General features: G+C 44.6%; 2 protein-coding genes across 3 annotated transcripts in view; one reads left to right on the top strand and one right to left on the bottom strand.

The window, feature by feature from the left end:
• FAM3C (FAM3 metabolism regulating signaling molecule C) overlaps positions 1–17,143 on the top strand; it is a 67,821-nt gene extending 50,678 nt beyond the window's left edge. The window contains exon 11 of one of the 2 annotated variants that reach the window (XM_075124446.1): positions 16,808–17,143. The gene's annotated coding sequence lies outside the window, so the exon portion shown is untranslated. Of the gene's footprint in view, positions 1–8,797; positions 10,044–16,807 lie in introns of those variants that run through there. The other variant, XM_048836193.2, reaches the window with a different exon arrangement.
• WNT16 (Wnt family member 16) lies at positions 6,830–19,477 on the bottom strand. The gene is made up of 4 exons (XM_048836191.2): positions 19,157–19,477; positions 18,802–19,037; positions 16,454–16,740; positions 6,830–9,320 (listed from the first exon to the last, which is right to left on the bottom strand). The coding sequence occupies exons 1-4, from the start codon at positions 19,249–19,251 to the stop codon at positions 8,856–8,858; spliced, it is 1,083 nt and encodes a 360-aa protein (XP_048692148.2). The 5' UTR covers positions 19,252–19,477; the 3' UTR covers positions 6,830–8,855.
• Positions 19,478–26,036: the final 6,559 nt, after the last annotated feature.

The raw sequence follows: 26,036 nt of genomic DNA, 5'->3' as shown, positions 1-26,036 counted from the left end.
CTTTGCTGCTTAAAAAGGTCTGTTTCTTACCTCAGGTAACTAACGGACGTGAGCTATTCCAAGATAAAAGATGCACCCTTTTTTAGCAGTGAAGACAAGGCCTAAATTAGAGGTAACTCCTTAATTAGCAGTAATTGGGGTAATCACGGATGAATAGCAAGTCAAAAAATCAAAACAGCCACAATCCCCCATCAATACATTCCAAATTGCAATTAGACAATGTCAAAGTTATGTTGTTCTATGCAGAACCTTTTAATGATGATAGACAAATAGATTCTCTAACTCAATGCATTTGACCTTTAAGATGTTGTTTGAAACAAAATTTATCCACCGTGTTATGTTTCAGTGGCTCTCCAGTTTCTCAGCTGATTGTGTGCGGGCTTCTTTCAGGGGAGAAAAGGATATTATTTCAGTCATGGACCTGTTTCTTTGCTATTGACGGGGTACAATGCACCCTTCAGCACAAAAGGAAATGAATAATGTAACCTTAGGAATGATCATTTTTTTTAACCCATAGTTTAAAGTTTCTAGTCTCGGCTGTAGAAAACAGAAGTGATCATAAAACATTTCATTCTGTCTCCCAATAAGGCACGAATTTTCAGAGCTTTCTGGGAAAGCGGTTACAAAAATCCTTCCCAATAGTAAGTTTCAACTTTTTTTTTAAATTAAAAAGTTTGAACCATACATATTACAGGTTTGATCATACCAAACTGTGTTTGATTTAAGCAAAAACATGGGCAAGTGCACAGGTGTTTAACAGTTAAGTTGCCTAGTTGTAGACACATGAGAGTTAGAAAAATGACCAAACTACAAGACAGATTCTGATCTTGTGTATGTGATGGAATTTTCTACCTTGTTAGTGGACTCAAGATCAGTAGCAGATTTCCTAAGATACATGGCACTATATGTCATGTAGCTATATTAAATATCTGGACCTACATCCAGTTGTTCAATTAGTGTATTAAGAGCTTCTATATTTGGTGCATTAGTGCTCACCAGCTGAGGTGTGTCTCTCACCCACTGTTCTCACACCCTCTGCTGGTGTGCACTAGAAATTCCCTAGTGGATGCTGACTTAGTACTGTTTGATTTGAAACAGGATTATGTCAGTGCACACTAGGGAATCTTTAATGTGCACTAGAAGGGTCCACATGGACAGTTAGCATGTACCATTCTGGTGCACACTAGAATTTGCACCCAAGCTGATGCACACTAATGTACCACGTAGACAAGCCCTAAATTAGTTGTGGGTTTTTTAAAAGTTTAGTGACTTTTGCCATTATTTATTACATCCCATTGTTTAGCAATCTAACTAAAAGATAGCTACTGTACATCAGGAATGGTGCATTTAGATTAAGTTCTTGAATCCTGATTCCAGTCCCATCTGTGGTGATCACAAATCACTGAGATATCTGCAAAATGAATTGCAGTGTCACATTCCAGATCTTCTACCATATTTTCAATCCTACTAAACTGGCACATTGGTAAAGGGACTGATTCTATTCTCTATGCTGGTGTAAAACATGAGCTAGACCACAGAAGTTAGTGGAGCTACACAGAAGTTAAACTAGTGCGACAGCAGAACCTAGATCAGGGTCAGGTATATTTTGGCATTAGTTATCTGAAATTAATGTTGTAATTAGACTTTATAGATACCACTCAATTCAGTGGAGTTACACCATTTGCCACCTGTCTGTAAAAGAAACACAACTGCCTTCCAGAAATATGAATCATGAGAGTCTAAGAAATGCATTTTCAGAGTGGTTTACATTACTATTGCATGTTTTAAAAAATTACTGGAGGCTACAGTGGGGATCGTTTTCTTATTGCTGATGCTGTGGTTGATATTAAAATGCCAGCAGTTACCATACAGTTGTAACTGATAAACCACAATTTCTTCTTTGAGTACTGGTCCCTAAGGGTAATCACTGTTGGTGGTCAGGTGCTCCATGAGTCCAGGAGCAGAAATTCTTCAATAGCAGTGTCTGCTAGTCTGCACTGTGGATTATGTCTCTTTGTGCTTCAAACCAAGGGCATAAGTGGTGAATGGACCAACCACACCCTTCAGTTCCTCTTTTACTGCTTGTGGTCTGTGATGGAAATTCTCCTGTGCCAGTATTCCCTTCTTCCGCTTGATGTTTACATGTAAATAGTTATTGATTTTTAGATAGTTTGCATAAGTCTAGTTTAGTTCGTGTGGGGGTAGTGTGTGTGTGTGTGTGATTCGTCACCCTGTCTTTTCCCAACTCTGGGGCCTTATGCCCAGGGTTCTGGGCTTTAAATCTTGCCTCACCTGCCCCTGGGTCTTCCGGGTGAGCGACCCTCACAACACATGCCTCTACCGCTTAGGGTAGGCACACATCCCATCTAAGTGTGGGATTTGCCACTCCTTTCCTTCTCACGCTAGGCAAGCTCGGGAGTTCCAGCTCTGCCAACACTTCATGGAGCTAGCCTTGAGGCCCAAGATCAGATCCAGGGTCCTCTTGTTCTCCAACTCATCAGCCAGAACCACTGAGTAACATTGTGCCAGCACCAACGGAATGCCCCACCAAGCTGAAAGACTCCATTAAGAGCAAGCACGATGAGGGTAAGGAGACGCACAAGACGACTGAGAAGTCTGCTCATTATTCTTCAAAGAAGAGAGCAGCTTTTCCCCTTCTGGAGTCTTGCTGAAGCCTGGCCTTAGACAGGGTTCACCTGGAGCTCATGGTGAGATTGGGCAGGTACCAGTGGTAGTAGGAACATCTGCTACTCCAAAACTGTCCTCTGAGCAATGCAAAGATGATAAGGAGCACGTGCCCTGAACACCGATGGTATCACACCACAGGTCTCAGCCTCAACTATCCGTCCCAAAACAAGACTCCGACAAGCTTTCCTCCAGCGAAACAGGGATACACCCTTCTGGATGGATTTGGCCACCTATTGTGATCTGGAGTCCCCAATCCTGATGGAACTGTTGTTAGTATAGGACATCAAAACAGTGTCCATCCACCACTCCCTGATTCCCAGCCCCAGCAGAGAGATGACATTCTGAAATGGTATTTTGACAAATCGTTCAATCACTGCTAACCATGTGTTCTGTCACCAGCTTCAACCCCCATTCAGCAATCACCTACCCCATGTCTTTCCAGGATGGCAGACCACAACCGCTGTTTATTACATAAACAAGCAGTGAGAAGTGATTTACACCCTTCTGTAAGGAAGCAGTATGAATAGGGAACGGATGCATCCAACCCAACATTATCTTCTTAGCAGCACCTCTTCTGGGAGTCATGAATTCCCTGACAGACAGGCTCAGCAGGCATTTTAACAATGACGACGAGTGGGATCTCTGTTATTTGTTGGTCCAACGAATCTTCCAACAATGAGGGTACCCATCCTGGGACCTCTTTGCCACCCAAGAAAACATGAAATGCCGAGCTTATTACACTAGCAATGGCCAGGGTCCAGACTCCAGAGGGGATGCCTTCCTACTCCTATTTTCAGAAGTGTTAACATATTTCTTTCCTCCCATTCCCCTCGTACCTTGTGTTCTCTGGAAAATACACAGAGACAGTAATTGTAATAGCACAATAGTGGCTGTGTCAGTTTGGTTCACCATAGCCCTGCAATTGACCACCTGCAGTCACTTCCCACATTCCTGTCTCAGAATGCGGGACAAAACCAACCATCCCAACTTGACTTCCTTCCAGCTGACAGCTGGGTTTTGGTGGCGAACAGACTTAAAATGAACCTGTTCAAAAGCAGCACAATCCATCTTGCTTAATAGTAGAAACCCTTCTACGTGTTTTAGATGACAGGGAAAAGTGCTTCCACTTCGCATCCTTCCTCCAGAACTTCCCTATCGCCTTGATTACCTCCTCTTCCTAAAGACACCAGGACTTCCAGTCAGCTTCCTGAAAGTGCATCTTGCAACTATCAGCACATTTGCACCCTCTTACAGAGAGCTACTCAGTTTTTACTCATCCCACAAAAGCAGTGCTAGAACTTTTCCTCCTGTGTCTCAACCTACACCACCCTGCAATCTGAACTGAGTACTAACGGCAATTATGCGGCCACCCTTTGAGTCCTTGGGTTCATGCTCCTTCCTGCATTTATCAACGAAACTTACTTTTTGACAGCCATTACTTTAGCTCGGAGAGTAGGTGTGCTTGGTGCCCTCAGGGCAGAGCCACCTTATACTGTCTTTCATACAGACAGTGTCCTTCTGATTATATCCGACGTTTATTCCTAAGGTCCCGGCAGACTTCATCTGAATTACATGGTTCATTTGCCTATATTTTACCCAAAGTCCCACCACACTACAGACAACATGAGATTATTCTGTCTAGATGTTCGAAGGGCCCTGGCTTTCTACCTGGATTGAACAAAGCCATTTTGATAATCTCCTTGACTGCTCACTTCATTTGCCAAAAGAATGAGGGGTGAGGCCCTATCTTCTCAGAGACTCTCAAGGTGGATCTGTGGGTGCATCTTCCTCTGCTAGTAGCTCACAGCAACTCCTCCTTCACCTGGTATCAGCTCACGCAACTAGGGCACAGGCTGCCGCATCACTGCAAGGTGTCCCTCTTTCTGAAATCTGCAGAGCAGTCACTTGGAGTTCAGCAGATGGTGCATCCTTTGGTTCAGCCATCCTGCAGACTGTGGTGCCATGTACTTGCACGCACACCCCTCCTAAATAAGCACTGCCTAGGAACCACCCACAGTGAGTACGCATGGGGATCAGCACTCGAAGAAAGGAAAGTTACTTACCTTATAGTAACTGGAATTCTTCCAGATGTGTGGTCCCTGTGGGTATTCACAACCCACCTTCTTTCCCCTCTGCTTTGGATCTGCATGTGATTTGTGGTAGAGTAGGAAATGAAGGGGCAGTGGGTCCACTTCTCAGTTCGCAGCACAAGGAGGTGCAGCCCAACAGATGCTGCTTTTGAAGAATTTCCAGTCCCGAGCACACATGCACCCATTCTAAATACCTGCAGGGATCACACATCTCAAAGAACTCCAGTTACTATAAAGTAAGTCACCTTCCTTTTCCCAATAGCTGGAGTAGAAAACAGACGCAGGATAGAGCACTGGACAGGGGCTCAGAAGACCTGGGTTCTAGTCCCAGGACTGCTACTGCTCTGCTGGACGACCTTGGGCAAGTCACTTTGCCTCTCTATGCGTCTCCATATGTAAAATAGGATTAATGGTACCAATTTTCTTTGTAAAGCACTTTGAGATCTATAGATGAAAAGTGCTATATTTGAGCTAGGTATTTAATATTAACGGAGCCATATCTCTTAGCAAATATTGTTGTTACAGTGCTCACTGCCAATGAGTCATTTATAACTTTTAAAAGTGTGACACAAACATCCTAGGTTGAGATTTTCAAAGAAGTCATGTAACCAACGCCTAATAAAAATCAATGGAAGCTGGACACTTGACACTTATATGCTCCTTTGAATATCTCAGTCCTAATATGTATCCTTTTGACTATGTCCTCTGGCTGGCCCACACTGACTTTTGCTCTCTACCTACATTTTGTTCTTGCTACATATATCTGTAGTGTTCACTATGCATCCTGCAATTTAGGCAATGCACTAGAAAGTGCTGTCCCAGCACAGAGCAATTTGGCCAATAAGAGAGAGAATTTCCGTAGCAATATATTTTTTCCTTTAGTGAGAGATCTCCACTCAATAGGTAGTTTTCTCTCGCTATCACTGTCCACAGAGACTGGTAAATTACACAATTAGCATGCAAACAAAATGGGTCAAATTCATCCTGACTGTAACTTCACTGACCTTGACAAAATTGTTCCCAGGATGAATTTAGCCCAATCATGTTTAAACTTCTCTCCCTAAAATACTAGCCCATGGTTTTTCTGAAACTGGCATAAATAATTAACATAGTTTGAGTTTAAAGAAGAGGTCATAATTATTCTTTGTTTGGAAAAAATAGACCTGTGGCATTTTTCACAGCTTTGCTACTTTTCACAAATTGCTGCTCCATGCTTACAAAAATGACAGAGTGAAGGAACGTGACTGAGAGAAGCAGCTTCTCCCATCTAAGGTACGAGAGGGAGTATCTCTTTCTACTATCCCTTCTTTAATCCAATTTAGATTTGGGGGAAATCTGTTCTTTAAGGAGAAATTATATATTGTGCCCCTCTATGGTAACATACCCCTTCAAGAGTACTGTAATCCCATATTTTATAAATTATCATAGCTTGCAGTCATCATACAGGAAAAACTCCCATTATGGAATCCCTGTCACTGGTGGTTTGTAAGATACATATCCATCAGGGGCCAGCACAAAGCATATGAACCATGTATGTCACACTTGAGCCCTCAAAACAGAGTCAGGCCTTGTGCTGACTTGGCAACGGTGGTGAATTTCACCCAGCTGGAATCTTTCTTGAGTGGTTCTGATGTCAGTAAATGTAGTTTACTTCTTTAGAAAACCTCATATGTAAATCGAACAGGAAATATGAGGAGAAATCCAGTATCATCATGTACAAGAAAAATAACGTAAGTACAAAACAAATGGAAGTGTTTGTTGTGTTCTCTAGGTCTTCCTCAAACAAATGAGAGTAAAGGCTGAGATTTTCAAACCTAGCTAAGGGATCTCAACACCCAATTAAATTAGAAATTTAATTAAAGTTGATGAGAATTAGGCACCTAAACAACTTTTAAATTCTCAACTAAAATGTCTATGCTAGTTTGTTTTTAAAAATTACAGTTGATAAGATTCCATAGGTGAAATCCTAGCCTCGCTGATGTTAATGGGAGTTTTGCCGTTGACTTCAAAAGGGCCAGGATTTCACTCAGTGAATAAGTTGCAAAGCAAAATTAAGAGGAAAAGGAAAATGTATAATTCAATTGCTCATTTCAAAAATTAAATTCTCAGTGTGTCATCATAGGTGTATTTTAGCTGTAATATCTAAAAGTGCCCTGCTGGTAAGAAATAAGTCATTTATGTAATAGCTCAAATACATGTTTTCCCCTTACACGAGTGAATAAAAGTCAGTTAAAAGCTACTGCAACAGTAACAGGTCTAACCAGAAAATGTCAAACGTAATCTAATGTTAGTTCAGGGAACTTAATACACATACCTTTAAAGCCTTTTCTATAACTTGCATAATTTAAATATTTACAAAATATAAACTTTATCTTATCAAAAATACATCTTTGTATATTTCAGCAACCAAAACCCTTTCACACACTGCTTTTAAAGCAGTATTTAACACATAATTACATACAAATAAACAATGAGCACCAGATGCATTTCATATACTACATGGATGCCTCTGCACAGTTGCTGAGCAAACACTGCATGTTCAACAGTTGAGCTTTGCATCCCCATTTCTTTCAGCAGTGTGCAGGAACAAGCTATGCATGGGTAATGCCTAATCCCTGAATGGGGAAAAAATATCAGTAAATATTTTAATGCTGTGAGCTAATCTATCAAATACATTATGCATTTGATCTTGTTTTATAAGCAACACTGGCTGGGGAATGACCTATTGAAATATTCTAGCTACTGTAGCTGCAAAGATATTCATGGTGGATAGGTCCGTCAACGGCTATTAGTCAAGCGGGTCTGGGATGCAACTCTATGCTCTGGGGGTCCCTAAACTCTGACTGCCAGAAGCTGGGCCTGGATGACGGGACAGAACATTCAATAAATTGCCCTGTTCCATTCATTCCCTTTGAAGCATTTGGTACCAGCCACTGTCAGAAGGCAGGATACTGGGCTAGATGGATCATTGGTCTGATCCAATATGACCATACTTATGTTCTTAAAGGCAGGAGAAAAACAAGTTCTGTTTTTGACATTTATTTCCCTTTATGATAAATTTCTCCTGGTTTGATCCTGCATGTGATGTGTCTAAGGATTAAGAGAACCAGAGCTAAAGCCACCACCAAAACAGCTGAAGATGGTGAATTGTTAATTTTGACCCAACAGTACAGTACGCTGAGGGCAGTGGGGCTAAAGGTATGGGTATGGGGCTGACTGTGCCCCACGCATATATGAGACCTGGAGGAGCAGGCTGCAGCAGTCTGTTTCCTTCAGCTACCATTCTGTCCTACACAACTGCCCCCCTTTCACTTGTTCTAAGCGCATTTGAGTGATGGGCTTGTGAAAATACTAAAAATGGCAGCTACTGTGCACACTATTTGCATTCACTAGAATGAACTCCAGCACCAACAGCCTGGCCATGCCCCATCTCCACCCAAAATATACCCATTATCCCCACTCTCCCACGTACTCAGCTCACATTACTGAGCACCAACACATTTACACTACGTGACTGTACAATGGCTAATCAAGCACTGCATGTTCAACAGTAGAGCTTTGCATTCTCATTTCTTTCAGCAGCATGCAGGAACAAGCCATACATGGGTAATTCTAGTTCCTGAAAGGTTCCCTTTATTAACAGATGGGAGTGAGGACTCCAGGACACCTCTCACATGTCCAGTATCCCTTCAGCCTGTGGCCATTAAAAGCCAATACCTCCTCTTGACTTTTTTCCATTGTATTTATTGACAATGTTAAGGCAATTCTTGATCATGTTATGGCTGTTGCTGATGAAAAGTTTAATGCCCCTAACTAGCTGTGGAGTTACATATTCAAATGTGTCACCTATCCACCTGGACTTCTCAAAAGGCATGGCCTTTTTTGCTGTTACTTTATCACTTTGTGCAGGCTACTCTTTGTCTTGAATTGCTCTTTCGGTTAGAAACCAAACCGTTTGGAATACAATACATTCCGTGAGCTCTGTTACTGAGATTGATCCTCTTGTTATCCCAACACAGGAGGAATGAGTCCTGTTCAGCAGGAAGAAGTTGCTTTGGTTTTCGGAGGCAGATTATCTCATTTGCAGGTATGAACATCAGTCATGCTCTCACACCTTCTGCAGCGTACGTAGCAGCACCAGACAAACTTGCATTCGCACCTCTCCACGTGTCTGACCACATGAGTGTTGTAACCACGGCCACAGCAGAGGAGGTTGCAACCATCTGGTCCCTCTGAAGTGCGGTTGCATTCCCTTCCCTGTGTTCCAGGAATCCCAAGTCTGCGATCCTCTACACAGTAGTTGGGCGACTTGTTTATGTAGAGAAGATCTTCCTTGCGGATTGGTATTTTCCGTTGGGTTTTTTCTTTCCTGCGTAGCTTTTTCTTCAGTCTGTCTGATATCTGTATACTGTTTTCATATCTATCTTTTAAATACTGGCCAATCTTTTCAAATGAAGACATAGTTTTCCAACAAGTTTTTACAGCACAGGACCCAGAAACTCCATGACAACGGCAATCCACTGACAACAGCTTTGCTACAGCCTGAAAACAAATCAAGACCAATATTCAGACTTTAATTCCACCATATTCCCTCATTCATTAAAAATACTGCTCATTCGCTGGTAATCCATAGATCTCCAAGCATTTTACTGATGGGGAAATAAGGCCACAGCAGGGACAAAGTTTTAGTGGCTACTCGCTCTGGGTACCTAGCTGGAGACACACACACAGCCTGACTTTTTTGAGGTGCTGACCAGCTGCAGCTCATCTTAGCAAGACAAAATAAGTTGTAAGTTTCCATTATTACTCCTTCAAAATTGGCATTTATGCCTTTTTTTCATTCTGAAGGATTCAACATTTCCCCCAAACTACATATACTTAATCATTCCACCCATCGCTGAAATGCATCCACCTCTTGAGTGGAACATAGCAATGATGTTTAACAGTGCACAGTTTGGGAATAAGAGTGGATTTAGAGGAGGACATTTAGATCTAGGGGCTTAGGTGAAGTCCCAGGTGGCTGTAACACGGACAGGATCAGGCTCTCCTGTTGTAGGTAGGTAGGGTAGGTATTAAGTTAGGTTTGCCATTAACGTCTTGTTTTCAATGCATTTTTTCACTGCACACAAATACTAGCTAACATGCTTTGATAATGTAACTTATCCATGTTTTTTATAACTGCAGTATTTTAGAAATATTAGTAGAGTTAATACTTTCCTGTTTGAAGTGTTTCTGTTGGGTGGAATAAATTTTAAATCCTTTTCAGATATAAGTCGATTTAATAAAAACTGTCTGCAGGGCAAAGGGTGTCTGCAGCCTTAATTAGGCTTCTGCAGCGCACACAAGAATCTAGGCAGAGCTTATATGGGAGCGAGCCTTGAAAAACTGTAGACTGTAAACAAAGCACTAACTTTCTACAGCCAGGACTGCAGCTCAGATCTTTAGCAGACTGAGCGTAACGGCTTCCCCTTCAATCTCTCATGGATGGTCATATGTAGAAGTAAACAACAAGGTGTGTCTATTGGTACACGTGACACAGCTCTGGAAAAGTTTAAAAAACTATCATATACACAGACGTAGCAAAATGATGAAGCCAAATTTTTTTTAACGTCTCCATTATTAACACTCCCTATGGATTCATTGGTAACTGTGTGGAAAAGTCCATATTATAGTTGTCTGTAGTGTATCTAACTTGTCCCTGTCCTACACTCCCACAACTCATGTATATATTTTAATCACAAAACAATTTATTGATGACATTGTTTTGAAGCACCAGTAGCTGGAGAGTGTTAAAAAAGGCTGATTTTTAAGACTTGATAGTGGAGCTACAAGCTTCTCTTTAAACTCTTTATACAGCAAAGTATATACATTCTTTAAGCTATTAGTGCAGAAAGTTTAAGGGGCATTTACTCTGATTCATAACAACTGAGTGTAAAAGGGACCTTGGGGTAAGCCTACAGCAGACTAATAAGGCAATAGAGTTTGGTGTGTTTTCCAGTTTGAGTATCTTTACCACCAATACAAAGATCTTAGGAGATCTTAGAAGATCTGTACAGGAACACACACTTCCACATAAACTATGGAGCAAATTCTTCAACATCCCCAGGAAAAAACTTGTCCTCTGTTTACTCAAATCCCTCCCAAAGACCCACTGCCCACATACACTCGCCCATGTCCATCACATGCCTTCCCCACCCTAGCATTTATAAAAGGGGAGGAAAGAAGGGGGGGGGGGGGAGAGAGAGGAAAAATACCAATTTAACACCTTCCTCTGGGTTTCACAACAACTCTTACTTTATCCTGCAGACTGATCAGAGCCACTGTAGCCCTGCCCTCATGCAGAGCCTTAGTGACATCAGGGGGACTGCTCCATCCACAAAGGGCAGATTTAAGAGTCAGGGTATTAGGCTGCAAACTCCAAGGACCCAGGACTATCTTTATTTGTGTGTTGAGTGGCACCAACCCCGCCCCTCCTCCACACACCAAAGTTTAACAAAGGAGTAGTTGTTATAATTTGGTGCAGAGGAAGTGATTTGTCCCTGCCTTAAGTTTTAACATGATGGTAAATTTGGAACAAAAAATGAACACATTTCTATCAGCGTGGCTGAAGCTCTGGACCCTGCCCTGATTAGGTCCCATTGACTTCAGTGGGAGTTCAGGGCTTTCAGCACGTTGCCAGATTGAGCCCAGAGTGATACTGAGGGCTGCGCTGGCAACGTGCCTGGATCGTCAAGGTCACATCTAATTATGTATAACTCTACAAATATTATTAAAAATACACGAGCATATTTGCTTGGACTTGTACCTTCCTTGGTGCATGAACAGAAATTGCTTGTTGCTCGAGGTCGCTGGTAAGTCAAACAAGTGAGGCATTCACAGAGCCATTAAAGAGGAATAGCAGGCATGTGCCCTGACCTGTTAGAACCATTAGTCAATGCAGATGGAACCTAGTGAACTGGGAAGGAGATGAAGGCAACATTTCTAGACCCTGTGGGCAATGTTTCCTCTAATTTTTGACAGGCCGTGTTTGCAAAAAATTTCTGTGCAAATTGTTGTGCTTCTGTGCAAATTTTTGTGCACATGGTGTTTCGCCATGTGCGCTGGGTTTAGGATCTGCGTGCGCACACAGACACGCACAGCTTACAGGGAACAGTGCCGGTGGGCCATATCTGGAGCTGGAAGCTGCTATGTCCGGATGGACAGCAGGCAGTAGGAACACCCAAACTGCTCCTCTGCAAGAATGGGGGATAGGACCTATGCCCAGACCACCCTTGGGCATCCCCAATTTACAACAGTCTTCCAGTAACACTCTGATTCACCCCTGCAATTACGACAGATACTTGTGTTCTCTTCCTCACTACTTATTTGTACAGTCATAATCCTGTGTTTGTATCTTCAGAATCAGTTGATAAGGAAATGATTGGATAGTCACAGCTTTGGCATTAAGACTTCACTATGATCAAGGCAGAGGAGAAGCTAGGCTCTGAGAGGAGAGGGCCATTGTTACAATGTAAATAACCTGAGAAGCTAACAAAAATGACAAAAACAGAAACCATACAGAGAATGTAAACAGTAAGCCTGTTTTACAAAGAGATGCTATTTCAAAGTATTATCCTAGGTACCATTATTAGTTATATGTATTATGATAAAATGTAGCATCCCCAAGTAGACTGAAACCATATTGTGCTAGGCGCTGTACAAACATATGCCCTGATGTTGCAAATAATTTCACAAACTTCACTTTCCACACATGAATAGCCCCATTGAAGTTAGTGGGGCTACTCTTGTGTGTAAAATTAAGCATGTGTGTGTTTGGAGGATTGGGGCTACATAAATGAAAAAGGGCAAAGGAATGATGTGAGCCTCACTCTCACCTCTGGTCTGGTCTATGATTATCTAAGTGTTTCTGATCACCTCTCCCCATGGTACTTTATGATGTGGGATGCACCTTCCTTATTAAAGTGTGGTTCTGCTCTAAAAGGTGACTGCAAGGATAGCATTGTGAGGCTGTGTATTCATATTCTGACTGCAACAACAGATTGCCATGGAACAAGCTTCTATGCATGAGGCCAAATGTCATAGGTAAGCATCTAAATGAAAGCAGACCAGATTGTGCCAGGATGCTGGAAACGATGGTCTACTGTTTCTGCATAATCTGAGGGCATTTCAAAGTACAATACGTTCTGGACCACTACAGCTAGAACCTCATGTGATATGGGCACTGTCACATGCACTGCAGTGCTTTTATGGGTTATGTATGCAGGTGTGTATACAGAGACGTGAGGTGAATTTAGTGTTTGTGAAAGGTCTACACTGGTGGCTGAATCCTCTGTTTAGACCACACACGCTGGTCTATAAGCAGCAGCCCCATTTGGAGCAATGACAGGGCAGAGTAAGTACTTCAGTCCATACCCACTCAATCCACTCTGCCGATGCGGTCACCAAGAGTGCCAACAGGGATTGTGGTTCTGACGACAATTACCTGGACCTTGATGAGACCATCATCTCATTTCACACAGGCAAACTGAGCAGGTGACATTTCATTCAGTATCATACCAATAACCAATTCCAAATGGCTCCATTAGCCATCCTCTGAGCCATCCTGTCCCCTAATCATTATCTAATATGTTTGGAGCTAAGAAGTGCAATACACTTCTGAGTTCCTCTATCTGTCAATAAAATATTCTGATGGGTCAGTTAGTATATTCCTTTAGGGGACATGGAACCCAGTGAGTTCAGACTCTCAGTTTTAGCCTGATCATTCCCTGAGGGAGGAGGGGTTTGCACCCGCCCCCAAGAGAAAGGTGTGAGGTTCCTTCCTCTGAGACCCACCAGAGACAAAGGAAATCCATATGGAAGCTGCATGCTGCCACATCTCCCTTCCCCAGCACCACAGCTCCTGTAGGAGCAGCGTTCTCATAATGGTCCTGACCAGGGCTGGTGCAAGGAGGTTTCACGCCCTAGGCGAAACTTCTACCTTGCACCACCCCGCAGCAGCTCCCCGCTGCCGCCCCCCTCGCCTCGGCCCGGGCAGAACCCCTGCGGCAGCTCCCCGCCGCCCCCTCCCTCGGCCCAGGGAGCTGCGTGCAGCAGCTCACCTCTGCTCCGCCTCCTCCCCGAGCACGCCGCCGCTTCTCCCGCCTCCCAGACTTGCGGTGCCAATCAGCTGTTCGGCACGCAAGCCTGGGAGGGAGAGAATCAGAGCAGGGCGGTGCTCAGGGGAGGAGGCGGAGGAGAGGTCGGCTGAGGCAGGGAGCGGGTCCCCTGTGCGCCGCCCCCCCCCCCCCCCCCCCGTTACTTGCTACAGGCGGCCCTCCCCGCGCCCCACTGCCCCAGCTCACCTCCGCTCCACCGCTGCCCCCAACCACTTGGCACCCTAGGCAACCGCCTAGTGGTTGCACCGGCCCTGGTCCTGACTGCTGCTGCCTCCAACTTCCTCTTAGCAAGAGGGGTACAGTGTATGTTCAGTATGAAAGGGTCAGAATTAACATACACTTGGAATTTCCATGGAACCGGGGAGTAGACTCCTGAGACTAACCCCTCCTGTCACCAGCTCACTTGTACCCACTTATTTTCAAGAAGCATCTAGGGAGACGTTTCTACAGTGCTTGGAGAAACAGGGGTTGCATACGACGGAGCCCACCCCACCCAGGTCGATTCCTTTTTCTTCTTTCTACTTGTGGAACCAGAAGGGAGTGTTTGGCCCCCAGTCTGTCTAGATATCTTAAGTATCATAGTATCTGAGCACCTCACAATCACAAGTCTATTCACCTATCACAACACCTGTCAGGTAAGGTAGAATTATTTCCTCCCATTTACAGAAGGGCAGCTGAGACATAGTGAAGCTAAGGCCCGCAGCCTCAAAAGTATTTAGGTGCCCAACTCCCTTAATACCTTTGAGGATCTGGGCCTAAATGACTTGCCACAGGAACTCTGTGACAGAACAGGGAATTGAACGTTGATCTTCCAAGTCTCAGACTAGTAAACATTGGACCACTCTTCCTTTCTGATCTTCCGATCCTTCCTACTTTCTAAGTTACATGTCCTAGAGCAAACTAGGATATCAAAGCTTAGGCATAGGGTTCGGAGTGGAGATGGAACAGGAACTGGAGTATTCTACACATACCAAAGCCAGTACCAGTTATTCCAAATGAATGGTGTCACATCACTCCCTGGAAGACTATTCTTGCAATGACATGGCATCAGAAACATGATGGTATTTATTATGCAAGGTCACAGGATAGCACAATATCTTGCAAAACCTCCTTCTTGTAGGCCCCAGAACACCAGTTTAAATTCTTTCCAACGTCTATTTAAGGATTTTGAAATTGGGACAATCAAGAGAATTTATGCTGCTATTTTACTCACTAATACCATAGTTAGAGTAAAATCCTAACTGCAAATAATGAGGGCTGCTTTTGCTTTCACTTTGCATAAAGGCTGCAATATTTGCTTTACCCTACAGCTCACAGCTAAGTTGAAAAATATTTACTGTATGGAAATTACACAGAATAGTCTGCATACTTTCTCCAAGGGTATTTAACAACAATTCCAGCTCTTCTGCAAAAACAGTGTGGCTAAAGATCATTAACTGCTTCAAGCTTGCTATGGATGAAATTTCTTTAATACAAAAACCAGTGCTGCGCTGTAGAAAAATGCAGCATATACTAAGGTGTGGGCACCCAATGATTTCTACAGTGCTCTTTTCTGTGCTGTACTGCAGAGTTCTGTATTACAAAATGCCTGCAATCCTGTAAGGTCCTAGATTCTCATTGGGGCAGATTCTGCCATCCTCATTCACACAAAGTGGTACCTTACTCTGCAAATCAGTCCATTGATCTCAACTACCCTGGGATTATCTACACTACAGCCACAATGCTATAGCTATGCTGCTATAGCATAGATGCTGCCTACATCGATGGAAATGGTCAAGACAAGGGGCTACCTCAGTCTAACTGTGGTACTCAATGCTAACATTTTTTATTTAATTTTAAGTGTAGGTAGAGCTCAGAGAGCGATAGGCAAGTGCCTGATCATTGCAGACAGCAGGCCCTAATCCTGATCCTGCTGAAGTCAATGGGAGTTTTGCAACTGATTTCAAAGCTTATGCTGACTTCCCTGAGAGTTGTGGGTGCTCAGCTTCTTTCAGGAAAAGACTGTATATAAACTGTCTAAAAATGCTTATTCATAGGTGTATTTAACAGCATGTAATACACTGTAGGCAACAAAGTAAAGAGCAATTCTTAAAAAAATAGACTATACCCGCTAAGAAACCTGATGTCCACTCTGTCAACTCACAGAAAGGTTCCAAAAAAAAAAAAGGCAGCCCACTGTATATAACTGAAAGGAAATAAAGCCACAAGCATTATTCTGAGAAGTGTGTGGTTAATTTTACTAAAGAAGGGGCATGAAAGGTAAAAGTCTCTACTGCATTCCACCTCTGACTCAAAATTATTTTGTGGATTTTATTTTTTAACTATAAAGTGAGTGAGATAGATGATAGCCTGGATTTTTAGCCTCAGTTTTGAAATTCTTTGCTCTGGAGATTTTAGTTTGGCTCTTGCCATGGGCCCAATCCTTACTTGCAGTCAGAATCAGGTCTCTTTGCATTAATGCCACTTTGGGCAGTTAAATCTAACGAGCATTTGGTTCGATTTCTAACTTCTAATGCATACCTGCCTTCCAGCCTCGTTATTGTGCAGGTTCATTGAGATCAGTCCATTCCCGTCTTTTCCAGTTATATTCTTAATGGGCCCATCTAAGAACTTTCTGCTAAACCACATTCCATAATGGATGTCATCAGAGCAGCCACCCCAGTGCCAGCCTTCAGTGGCTGAGCCACCGTTTTGCAGGTTTGTATCACAGGAGCACTCAGTCATATTTCCTGCACTGCATGATCGAGTCACTGCATGTACAAGGCCTGCCGCCGTCACTGCATATATAAAGGCTGTTTCCTTGGTGCCTAAAAAGAATGCATTGAAATGTTATTTTAGAGATTAACCACATCTGACCACTATTAATTTTCACAGATGAATCTTGGAAGTCAATCCCCAGTAGCTATTATTCAAGGGGAATAATGAGAGAGCTCTACAGTCATTATTTACACCATATCCCACTGATGTCAGTGAGCCTGATTCATGGAGTTACACAGGTGTAATGGAACTGAGACTCCAACCTAACAAGACTTCACAGATGCGGAAGGACTACTCACATACATTTGATTTTTTTCATGACTGTTCCCTTAACTATGCTACTTCATTCTGAGCGTGTGTCATTTTGTTCGCCACTTTCAGAAGTGGATTTTGGGTTTTTTGGCATCAGAAAATTTTGACCAAATTTCAAAAATAAATTTCAGTTGAAAATTTCTGACCAGCCCTGCTGCTTTCCACCATTAATACTGATTTGAATAAGGAGAAAATGGTTCAGATCATGGGGCAACCCGAAGCTCACCTGTGCACACCCAGGATCATAGTGTTGCCTTTGTACAGGGCCAGATCCCACTGTATACCACCTTTAAGAACCTCAGGGCTGTTCTAATTTACAAAGCGTGCAACAATCACAAGAAGCTGAAACCACAGCCAGGGATCAGAGTGGCACAAGGGTGTTTTGGCCATACCCCCTTTTCTCTGGTAGGCTGGCATTAAGAAGGGGAAGTGGCATAAAGCCCCAATGCTATCTTTATGCCACCAATGGATGATCTTTGCCCTGGGATGACTCTTCCCATGCCGGTTAAGCCAGCTTTAGAGCCAAATTCTGCTGGAGGCGTGGCATAAAGCGAATGCCCCAGAGAATCTGGCCTGATATCTTTAAAGGCTTTGGTAAGGTTAGAACACCATTAAGACCATTTAAAACATCCTGCCATCAGTTGAAGAACTACTATTTTCTCCACTGTTATAAAAGAGAGTTTTAGTTATTCCATACTGCTCACTGAAAAGGAACTTCATTTCTACTAGAGTGTTTTGATGGCACCAAAACAATTTTTCCCTTAAAAAACACCAACGAGACTATTCACACTAGTAAAGACACTTGTGTGTAAGTATCTGCAGGGTCAGTCCCTCAGTTTGGGCCCAACTGATGTCCACAGGAGTATTCACATGAATAATGTTATGTGCAAGGATGACCTTTCTGAATTTACATTAATTTGTATTGCTTATTTTTAGTTATTTATTTTTGTGGTTTATTTCACAAGTGATAGCATTTAGTGACCATTACATGGGAACAAAATACAATCTTAAACTACTGAATAAGGACCTGATTGTGCACTCTTCATTCAGGCAAGTAGCATGGGATTGAACCCAAATCCTGCGAACACTGACATGGATGAGTAACCTCCGGCACAGGACTTCAGTGGGAATACTCATGTATTTGGGAGCAATGACACTACTCACTCCTCTGTACGTGTGTGCCATCCCTGCCTTGGTCATAACTTGTTAACAGTATCTAAAGCCATAAACATCTGACAGGTGTTTAATTGTTAAGTTGGGCCCAGACCCTACAAACTGCTCCACTATAGATGCCAAGTCAGCAAGGCTCCAGGAGAGCCCGGAGAGAGCTTCTTGCAGGATCTGATGCTTTCATCTAATACAGACAAATTTACCCCTAGTTTAAGGCTTGATTCAGCCAATTCCCATTGGCTACTCCCATATTTAAAGCCAGCCAGTATCTGAAGAGCAGCTGATGGAGGGGACGCACGGGGGGCGCCGGGCACGGGCGGCCCTTGGGATTCCCCCCTCCCGGCCCCTCTGCCCTTCACAAGCGAGGACAGGTCGCGGGGGAGCCGAGCCTTTGCTCTCCCTGCAACCTTCACACCCACCCCAGCCTCTGGCTCGTCCCCGCCCGGCGCCACAGTCTGGCCCCGGCACACGGGCGGATCGCGCCCTCCCGGGGGACGGGGAGCCCCGCTGCGCTCCAGGTGGGGCGAACGCTGGTCGGCGGCCAAGGCTTGGCAGGCACCAGCGGGCTCGGGATCCCCCCCCCCCCCCCCAGCGGCTGGGCGCTCTCCCCCCAGCCCCCGCGGACTCACCGCTGCTCAGCTCGGCGCCGAAGACGGAGAAGTCGGAGTCGGGGGGCAGCAGGAGGCAGTCCCACCGCTCGTGCCTGAATTGGCTCCGGCACTCCTGGATGCCCAGCCGCGCGCCCTCGCGGATGCTGGGCAGCAGGTGGGGCTTCCTCTTGCACAGCTCCTTCTGGCGGCCGCTCAGCGGCAGCCCGGCGCAGCCCAGCTTCTCCGGGACCCCGAAGGAGGCGATGCCCAGCCACCTGCGGAACCAGCCCGGGAGTGAGAGCCAGGCAGCCGGAGTCTCTCGGCCACAGAAATGCCCCCTCCCCCGGCCGTCCCGCCAGCCCCATCGCTGCCCGCCCGCCGGCCCCCGACTCACATCCAGTTCCCGTGGGCGCAGCAGGGCCAGAGCGCTAGCAGCAGCGCTGCCCACCGCACGCACAGGCGAGGCAAGCCGCAGCCAGCCCTCCCCATGGAGGCAGCCCGCCGTCCCTGCCCCGCGCAGCCTGGGCCAGCAGGTGACAAGCCCCCGCGGCAGCTTCCCCTTATTCTGCCTCTTCCTTTGCTCCGCGCCCGGAGAGAGCAGCCTGCGGGCAGCCGCGGGAGCCCAGGGCTGGGCAGAGGTCCCCTCGCTTCAACGTGAGCAGGTTCCTCTTGGACTTCTCCATGCCCAGCCTTCTCGGCCCCTCCAGCCGCGCCTGGCCGCCCATTGGCCCCCGGCAGCTCATGAATATTAGAGCCAGCGCCCATTGGTCCGGAGAGCTCGCGGGGCAAGGGCTGGCCCGCTAGGGGGCGCTGCCGCGCAGCACACCCGGTGTGAAACAGGCTCCGGGGGAGCGGCCGGGTTCACTCAGGGAGAGGTGCGCGCCGTCTGTGTGCGGGTCCCGGCGCCGTGCTCGGGGAGAAAGCAAAGGGGCCCGGCTGTGCGACAGGTGGCCGCAGAGCGCCCAGCCCCGTAGAATGGACTGCGCTGGTTGCGCTTGCCTTCCTCTGGGGGACTGGCTGGTGAGGTTGTTCCCCTTTGATGGGGGCTTCTAATGCCACCAGCGCGTGTGAAAATAAGGGTGGAGTTAGGTGGCTTGTAAAGGTGACACTTACCAACTCTCTGTATTTTAAACCAGCAATGAGAGGAAAGGAAGGGAAGACAAAGTGCACCATCCATATATTCGCAAAAAGAAAAGGAGGACTTGTGGCACCTTAGAGACTAAAATTTATTTGAGCATGGTTTATTTTATGCTTGTTGCTGCTTCCTCCCTCAACCTACTGAAACTGATTCAAGACCCTGATCTAAAATCAGTGTAGTTCTCACTCCCTGGCTCTTGATCTGCAATATAAATATAGCATCTGCCCTGAACTCAAGCAGGCTATGAGTATTTGCACTCTGTCCTTAGAATGATATAGATTTTTACATGTAAATATCAGTAAACATCAATTTCATCATACAACACACAATTGAAATTTACAGATAGGCAAAGTAAGAAAAATACTGCTTGAGAACTTAGTTTGATTTCAGGTTATTTACTCTGTTTATTTTGACATGATGTTTAGCAATTTGTGTTTTAACAGTTATAAAGCATTAATTTTTTGAATCTCAATGTCTACTGTCAATTGTTGTCTGACACCCCGCATTGCCTGACCCTCCTATAATTTCCCGCAACTGTAAACTTTCATAGAATCCTAGAATCATAGGACTGGAAGGGACCTCGAGAGGTCATCTAGTCCAGTCCCCTGCACTCATGGCAGGACTAAGTATTATCTAGACCCTTCCTGACAGGTGTTTGTCTAACTTGCTTTTAAAAATCTCCAATGATGGAGATTCCACAACCTCCCTAGGCAATTTATTCCAGTGCTTAACCACTCTGACAGTTAGGAAGTTTTTCATTTAAATAGATAATCTATAAAAAAGCTTAAAAATAAACATTGATATTATCCATCACATTTATAAAAGAAGAATTCTGCCCAGCCTACATTTCACACTGAATTGCATGTGCATGTTCTCTGAGGAGTCCAGAATCCAACTCCAACTCACACCACATATAATATTGTCTTTGAGTTGGAAAATTATTAACCTGTGATGGCTCCAATCATACTCGTAGATCTGAAGTAATTGAAACCTGACTTTTTCCAGACCATAGCCTACATCTACGGCTAGGCTACAATCACATCTCCTGTTTGAACATATTGGCCAATACAAGTGATTGTATTTGCAATTTACAGAAGTGTGCCATTTTTCATAGGTGTAAAAAATGCCAGGGCACCCATTTAATCATGTATGGCTAGATTTTGATCCCTTTACTCATACTGAGGAGGACCTTACTCCACAATTAGGCCCACTGAAATCAACTACTATTCAGTGTGAGTAAGGGGACCAAAATCTGGCCCTCTGTAATTCTGATCCCCACAAGGTAAATGAGACAATATTAATCTTAGGCATTACAGGTAGCCAAATCAGTGTGAAGTAGTGAAAAATGAACCAGAATCAGAGCTGAAGTCATATGTGTAGCCTGAGTGAATCAAGCATCCAAAGTTACTATACACCACTATACTGAGCAGACAGATTAGTGGGATCAAAATGTCAACTGGAGCCAATTCACCATCAGGCATTGTCATCTAAGCTTGTAGGTATTGGTTGTGACATGACCTCTCTCTGAAAAAGCATCCAAAAAACTTAAAAATACCACAGAAGTGAGGGGCTAAGCCACATGCCAAGCAGGATTGTGAAATATTGTGGTAAGAGTAAAGGCTGCAATTACTATACAGTCACTGGCTGTTGCATATGGTTCATTTAGTAATCTGGTGACTTGCGTTCTCTTACATTTTCAGAGACTTGATTATCTGGTTGGTAATCAAATAACATACAAAATTTACATACATGAGTGATGAAGACTTTGTTGCTGGGTTGCTGGATCTGTCTTTTCCATGCTTGCTGGTCCAGCACTCGCTCCATATCCATTTTATTCTCCCATATACAGTCTATCAACCGTTTTCTTGGCAGTCTTTTTATTCTCTGCCCAGACTTTCTGAGTGTACATAATTACCATTGATGCTGCACATTTAATTTTGTCTTTATACCTAATGTTCTCCATGGAGCCAGTGATGTGCAAATAGGGAAAGGGGGGAGTGAGCAGGCAAGTGATGAGCATGCTGGCCAAGGATCCCACCACCTTTTCCATCTACCAGCACACACCGAGATCCAAGGTGGAGATACCCTGTTGCGGGGAGGGAGCTGTCACTGTGGCAGTTGTGGCCAAGGACTCCTGGCAATCTGTTTCCATTGGTGCTGCACTACTTGGCATCCGGGGCAAAGCTATGGAAGGCCCAGACCTGCTGTGGAAGCACAAGGCCCATGTATGGATGACCCTGTACCCCCCTCAACAAATACTTGAGCTTCACACATATCTTAGGGTACCCAGGATATGGGCCATTGCTTCTTTCCAGGTGGGGGCAAACTCTGCTCCCTGATGGGGAAATTCTAAAAGCGTTACTGTGTTGAGTTCGCTGTGCACTACAGGGTGTTTCTGAAAAGGGGTAGGACATTGAACAAAACATGTAAAAATCAACCTTCCTAGAACAGTCCTTCTACAAGACTTCTCGTCCCTAAAACGGATATGAAAATAGCTTTCTATCATGTTCCCGATTTTTATTCCCAACCCACTAACATCATAAAAATTAAATCAATTTGCCTGAAATGAAACAGGTGCACTGTTTATGCCAGGGTAGAATTCTTCTGGAAAGATATGCTTTGGGAGATATGAGGATTCCAGAAAATGAGGTAATTTAATTTCTTGAAAATATTCCTAATACTTTTTTGGCTCATCATAACACTAAAATATCTTGGCCTAAACACTGCAGATTTGTTGTAATCGCTTGCTTTTTTGTGAGGACTGGTGGTTTTGGCTAGTTTGGGAAGGCACTTAAAGGATTAATTATGGCCCATATTAAAAAATAGAAGTAGTTTATGCATATACAGGAACGCTGCATATTGACTTTTATGGAGCTTGGGCAGCCCACGCAAGCCAGATATCAGCTTCCTGAACTGCACATCAGTTCTCTACCCTGAGACTCTGCATGATGCAGCTGCTCTGATGCAACCTTTAGAACCTGCATCATGCAACATTCTTGTGGCATACATGGTATATATATATATGCACACTACTTTCAGAAAATCACAAGCAGAAGCTGCTGGTTTTCTCAACCACACAACAGCTAAGAGAAGGAGGTGAGGCTTTCTTAGCCTTGGTCTATACTAAATACTTGTGTTGGTATAACTGTGTTGCTCAGGGATGTGGAAAAACCACCCCCCTGAGTGACATAGTTCTACCGACCTAACCACTGGGCTTCTCCCACTGACATAGCTGCCACTCTCAGGAAAGTGGAGTACCGTTGGTGACAGGAGAATCTCTCCTGTCAGAGTAGGTAGCTGTGACACAATGCCCCATATTCTTCATAGAGATATTGTTATGATATGAATATGGCATAACTAAGATATGGTTTATGCAGGATGGGTCATGTGAGGTACCATTGGAAAGGTTATAATTTACTGAATGTGATGATCCTATTTTTATGCATGTATCATGTCTGTATCTGAAGTTAGGAATATTAACTATGTATCAACTGCAAAAGTGTTTGCACCTGGGGAATGCCCACCAGACAAAATGCAATCAGTCTGGTGGGTTAGTCAAGTCAATAAACCATTAGGGAGAGCAATAGGTCTTTGAAGATGCTAATTCCCCCCTTCCTGAGAAGCTTCCTGGGATGCTGCTTTGACAGTGCAGGGTCATGTGATCATGTCACCTGGTACTGGACACTATCTTGGACTAGTATTTTTCCACTGGGACCGGGTTTGGGGGTGGGGAAATCACACTAAGAGACACAGGATTCCCGCCATAAGGAAATCCTATTTAAGGCAGGGAAGTGAGGTAATCAAGGCCGTCGGTTCTTCACTGAATCCCCGCCCAAGATGACTGCTGGAAACACCTAAAACTGATCTGGGGAAGGGAAGAACTGGACCCAGGCCAGGAGGTGTCTGGCCTATGAAAGGAAATCTGAAATTCTAAGCTGCAAGCAAAAGAGGTTTGTTTTCAAGAATCTCTGCAACCTGCTTAAAACAACATTTAGGGTGAGAAATTACTACTTGTAGCCAGTTTCTTTAGAGTACTAAGCTTAGGGTATGGCTACACTTGCAGTTGTAGAGCACTTTGGATTAAATCAGCCTTCGTACAGCGAAGTAGGGAAAGCGCTGCAATCTGTCCACACTGACAGCTGACAGTGCAGTGGCATGGCCACATTTGTGGCACTTGCAGCTGCATTGGGAGCGGTGCATTATGGCAGCTATCCCGGCGTTCAAGTGGCTGCAACGTGTTTATCAAATGGGGAGTGGGTGGGGTGGAGTGTGTTGTGTGTATGTGGGGGGAGAGAGTGGGTTTTTGGGGTGCTGAGAGTGTGTCAGCATGCTGTCTTGTAAATTCAGACCCCTCCCACCCTCCCCAGCCACCCGCCTCTCTCACTTACTCAAAGCAAACAGTAACTGTTTGTTTTTTCTTGGACCACATAAACAGCCGGCTGTCTGAAACGGAGATTTGAAAGAGCACTTCTGCATTCCTGACGATTTCACAACAGTGAGAAGAGAGGCCACTTGATTTCAAGGGATTATGGGACGTTTCCGGAGGTCAATCAAAGCGCTGTATCTTAACTCCTCGTTCACACTGACGCTGCAGCGTCTCACCCAATACGCAGCAAACGTTATGCCTCTCGGGCAGGTGCAGTACCAGCAGCTCTCTAGCCAGGGAGTCAGAGCGCTCTACATGCCTTGCCAGTGTGGACAGGGAGTGAGGTAGAGCGCTCTGGGCGACTTTATTGCGGTATAATGTGCAAGTGTAGCCAAGCCCTTAGTTTACATGTTTGTTTTATTTGCTCAGTAATCTACTTTGATCTGTTCGCTATCCCTTATAATCATTTAAAATCTATTCTTTGTAGTTAATAAACTTGTTTTTGTTTTCTATAAACCACTTTGTGCAATTCATAACTGGGGGCGAAAAGCTGTGCATATCTTCCTCCACACCGAGGGAGGGAGCAATTTTCATGAGCTTACCCTGAACAGATTTCTGTGAAGCGCAAGACAATACAATTTTGGGTTTGTACCTCAGAGGGGGTGTGCACTTGAGTGCTGGGCAATCCTGAGCTGAGTCTGCCCACACAGAGCTGATCTCAGTGTCTGTGTTCTTTTGCAGCTAGGTGTGGCCCTACCTGTGTGTGTGCTAGAGGAGGCTTGAGGGCCTGGCTCAGCAGGACAGGGTGAGGGAGCCCAGGCTGGTGGAATGGGTAGGCTCAGTGGGACCTGAGTACATCAGGTGGCACCTCAAAGGGTGCATCTTCACTAAGTATCTTCACAGTAGCATCTTCACTAAACTCTACAGCATCACAGCTGCATCAGTACAGCTGCAGTGCTGTAAGTGTAGACAAATCTGAAGTACCAACACCAATGGGAGAAGCTCTTCCATCAGCATAGGTGCCATCTTCACTAAGACCATGTCTACACCACAAAATTAGAGCCTGCAAAGTTATTAAATTGTTTGTGTATGTGCACACTTGGGTCCTTGTGTCAGCATTGCACATCCTCACTAGGAGTGCTTGTACGATTGTAAGATCAGTGTGGGGCATTGTGGGATGGTTCCTGAAAGCCAATAACAACAGACATAAGCAATTTAGGGTCTACACTGATGCTGCGACAACCTAATTACATTGACCGGGACTCTACACCGCTTGAGGAGGTGGTGTTACTAAATCAGCATAGAGAAGCACTTTCGTCGGCAGGAGCCAAATGTAAGTGAAGACACTTCCACAGCTCAGCTGATGCAAGGCAGGTTACATTGACCTAACCCTGTAGTGTAGACCAAGCCTAAGCTTCAGCACTGTAAGCGTAGACAGCCCCTTAAGGCTCACTTGGTCTGAAGGAATGAGCAGATGGAGAATAACTGCAACTACTGAGTTCTATGCCTCTTGCTGTCACTAGCTTGTTTTAATAATACTTTGTGCATAGATAACTATTTTATAAACATTATTTAGTTATGCCTCCAATACTTCTATTTGACATGTACATATAATTGTCCCCACTCTATGATGGGAGCAGTGAGGCTCGGTGAGGTCAAATAACTTACCCAGTATCACACGGTGAGCTATTGTCAAAATGACAAATAGAGCCCCAGTCTCTTAACTTAATGATTTAGATCAGTGGTTCTTAAAGTCAGTCCGCCTCTTGT

This window comes from Caretta caretta, chromosome 1, assembly GCF_965140235.1.
Source record: "Caretta caretta isolate rCarCar2 chromosome 1, rCarCar1.hap1, whole genome shotgun sequence".
Classification (NCBI taxonomy): domain Eukaryota; kingdom Metazoa; phylum Chordata; order Testudines; family Cheloniidae; genus Caretta; species Caretta caretta.
This window is presented reverse-complemented; position numbering and strand designations above follow the sequence as displayed.

What these genes read in the sequence shown, in the direction of transcription:
- WNT16 (XM_048836191.2), bottom strand. Translation starts at nt 19,251, where the DNA reads ATGGGGAGGGCTGGCTGCGGCTTGCCTCGCCTGTGCGTGCGGTGGGCA. An exon ending in CGGCGCCGAGCTGAGCAGCG is followed by an intron (nt 16,741 to 18,801) that starts GTGAGTCCGCGG and finishes CATTCTTTTTAG; the next exon opens with GCACCAAGGAAACAGCCTTT. An exon ending in ATAACGAGGCTGGAAGGCAG is followed by an intron (nt 9,321 to 16,453) that starts GTATGCATTAGA and finishes ATTTGTTTTCAG; the next exon opens with GCTGTAGCAAAGCTGTTGTC.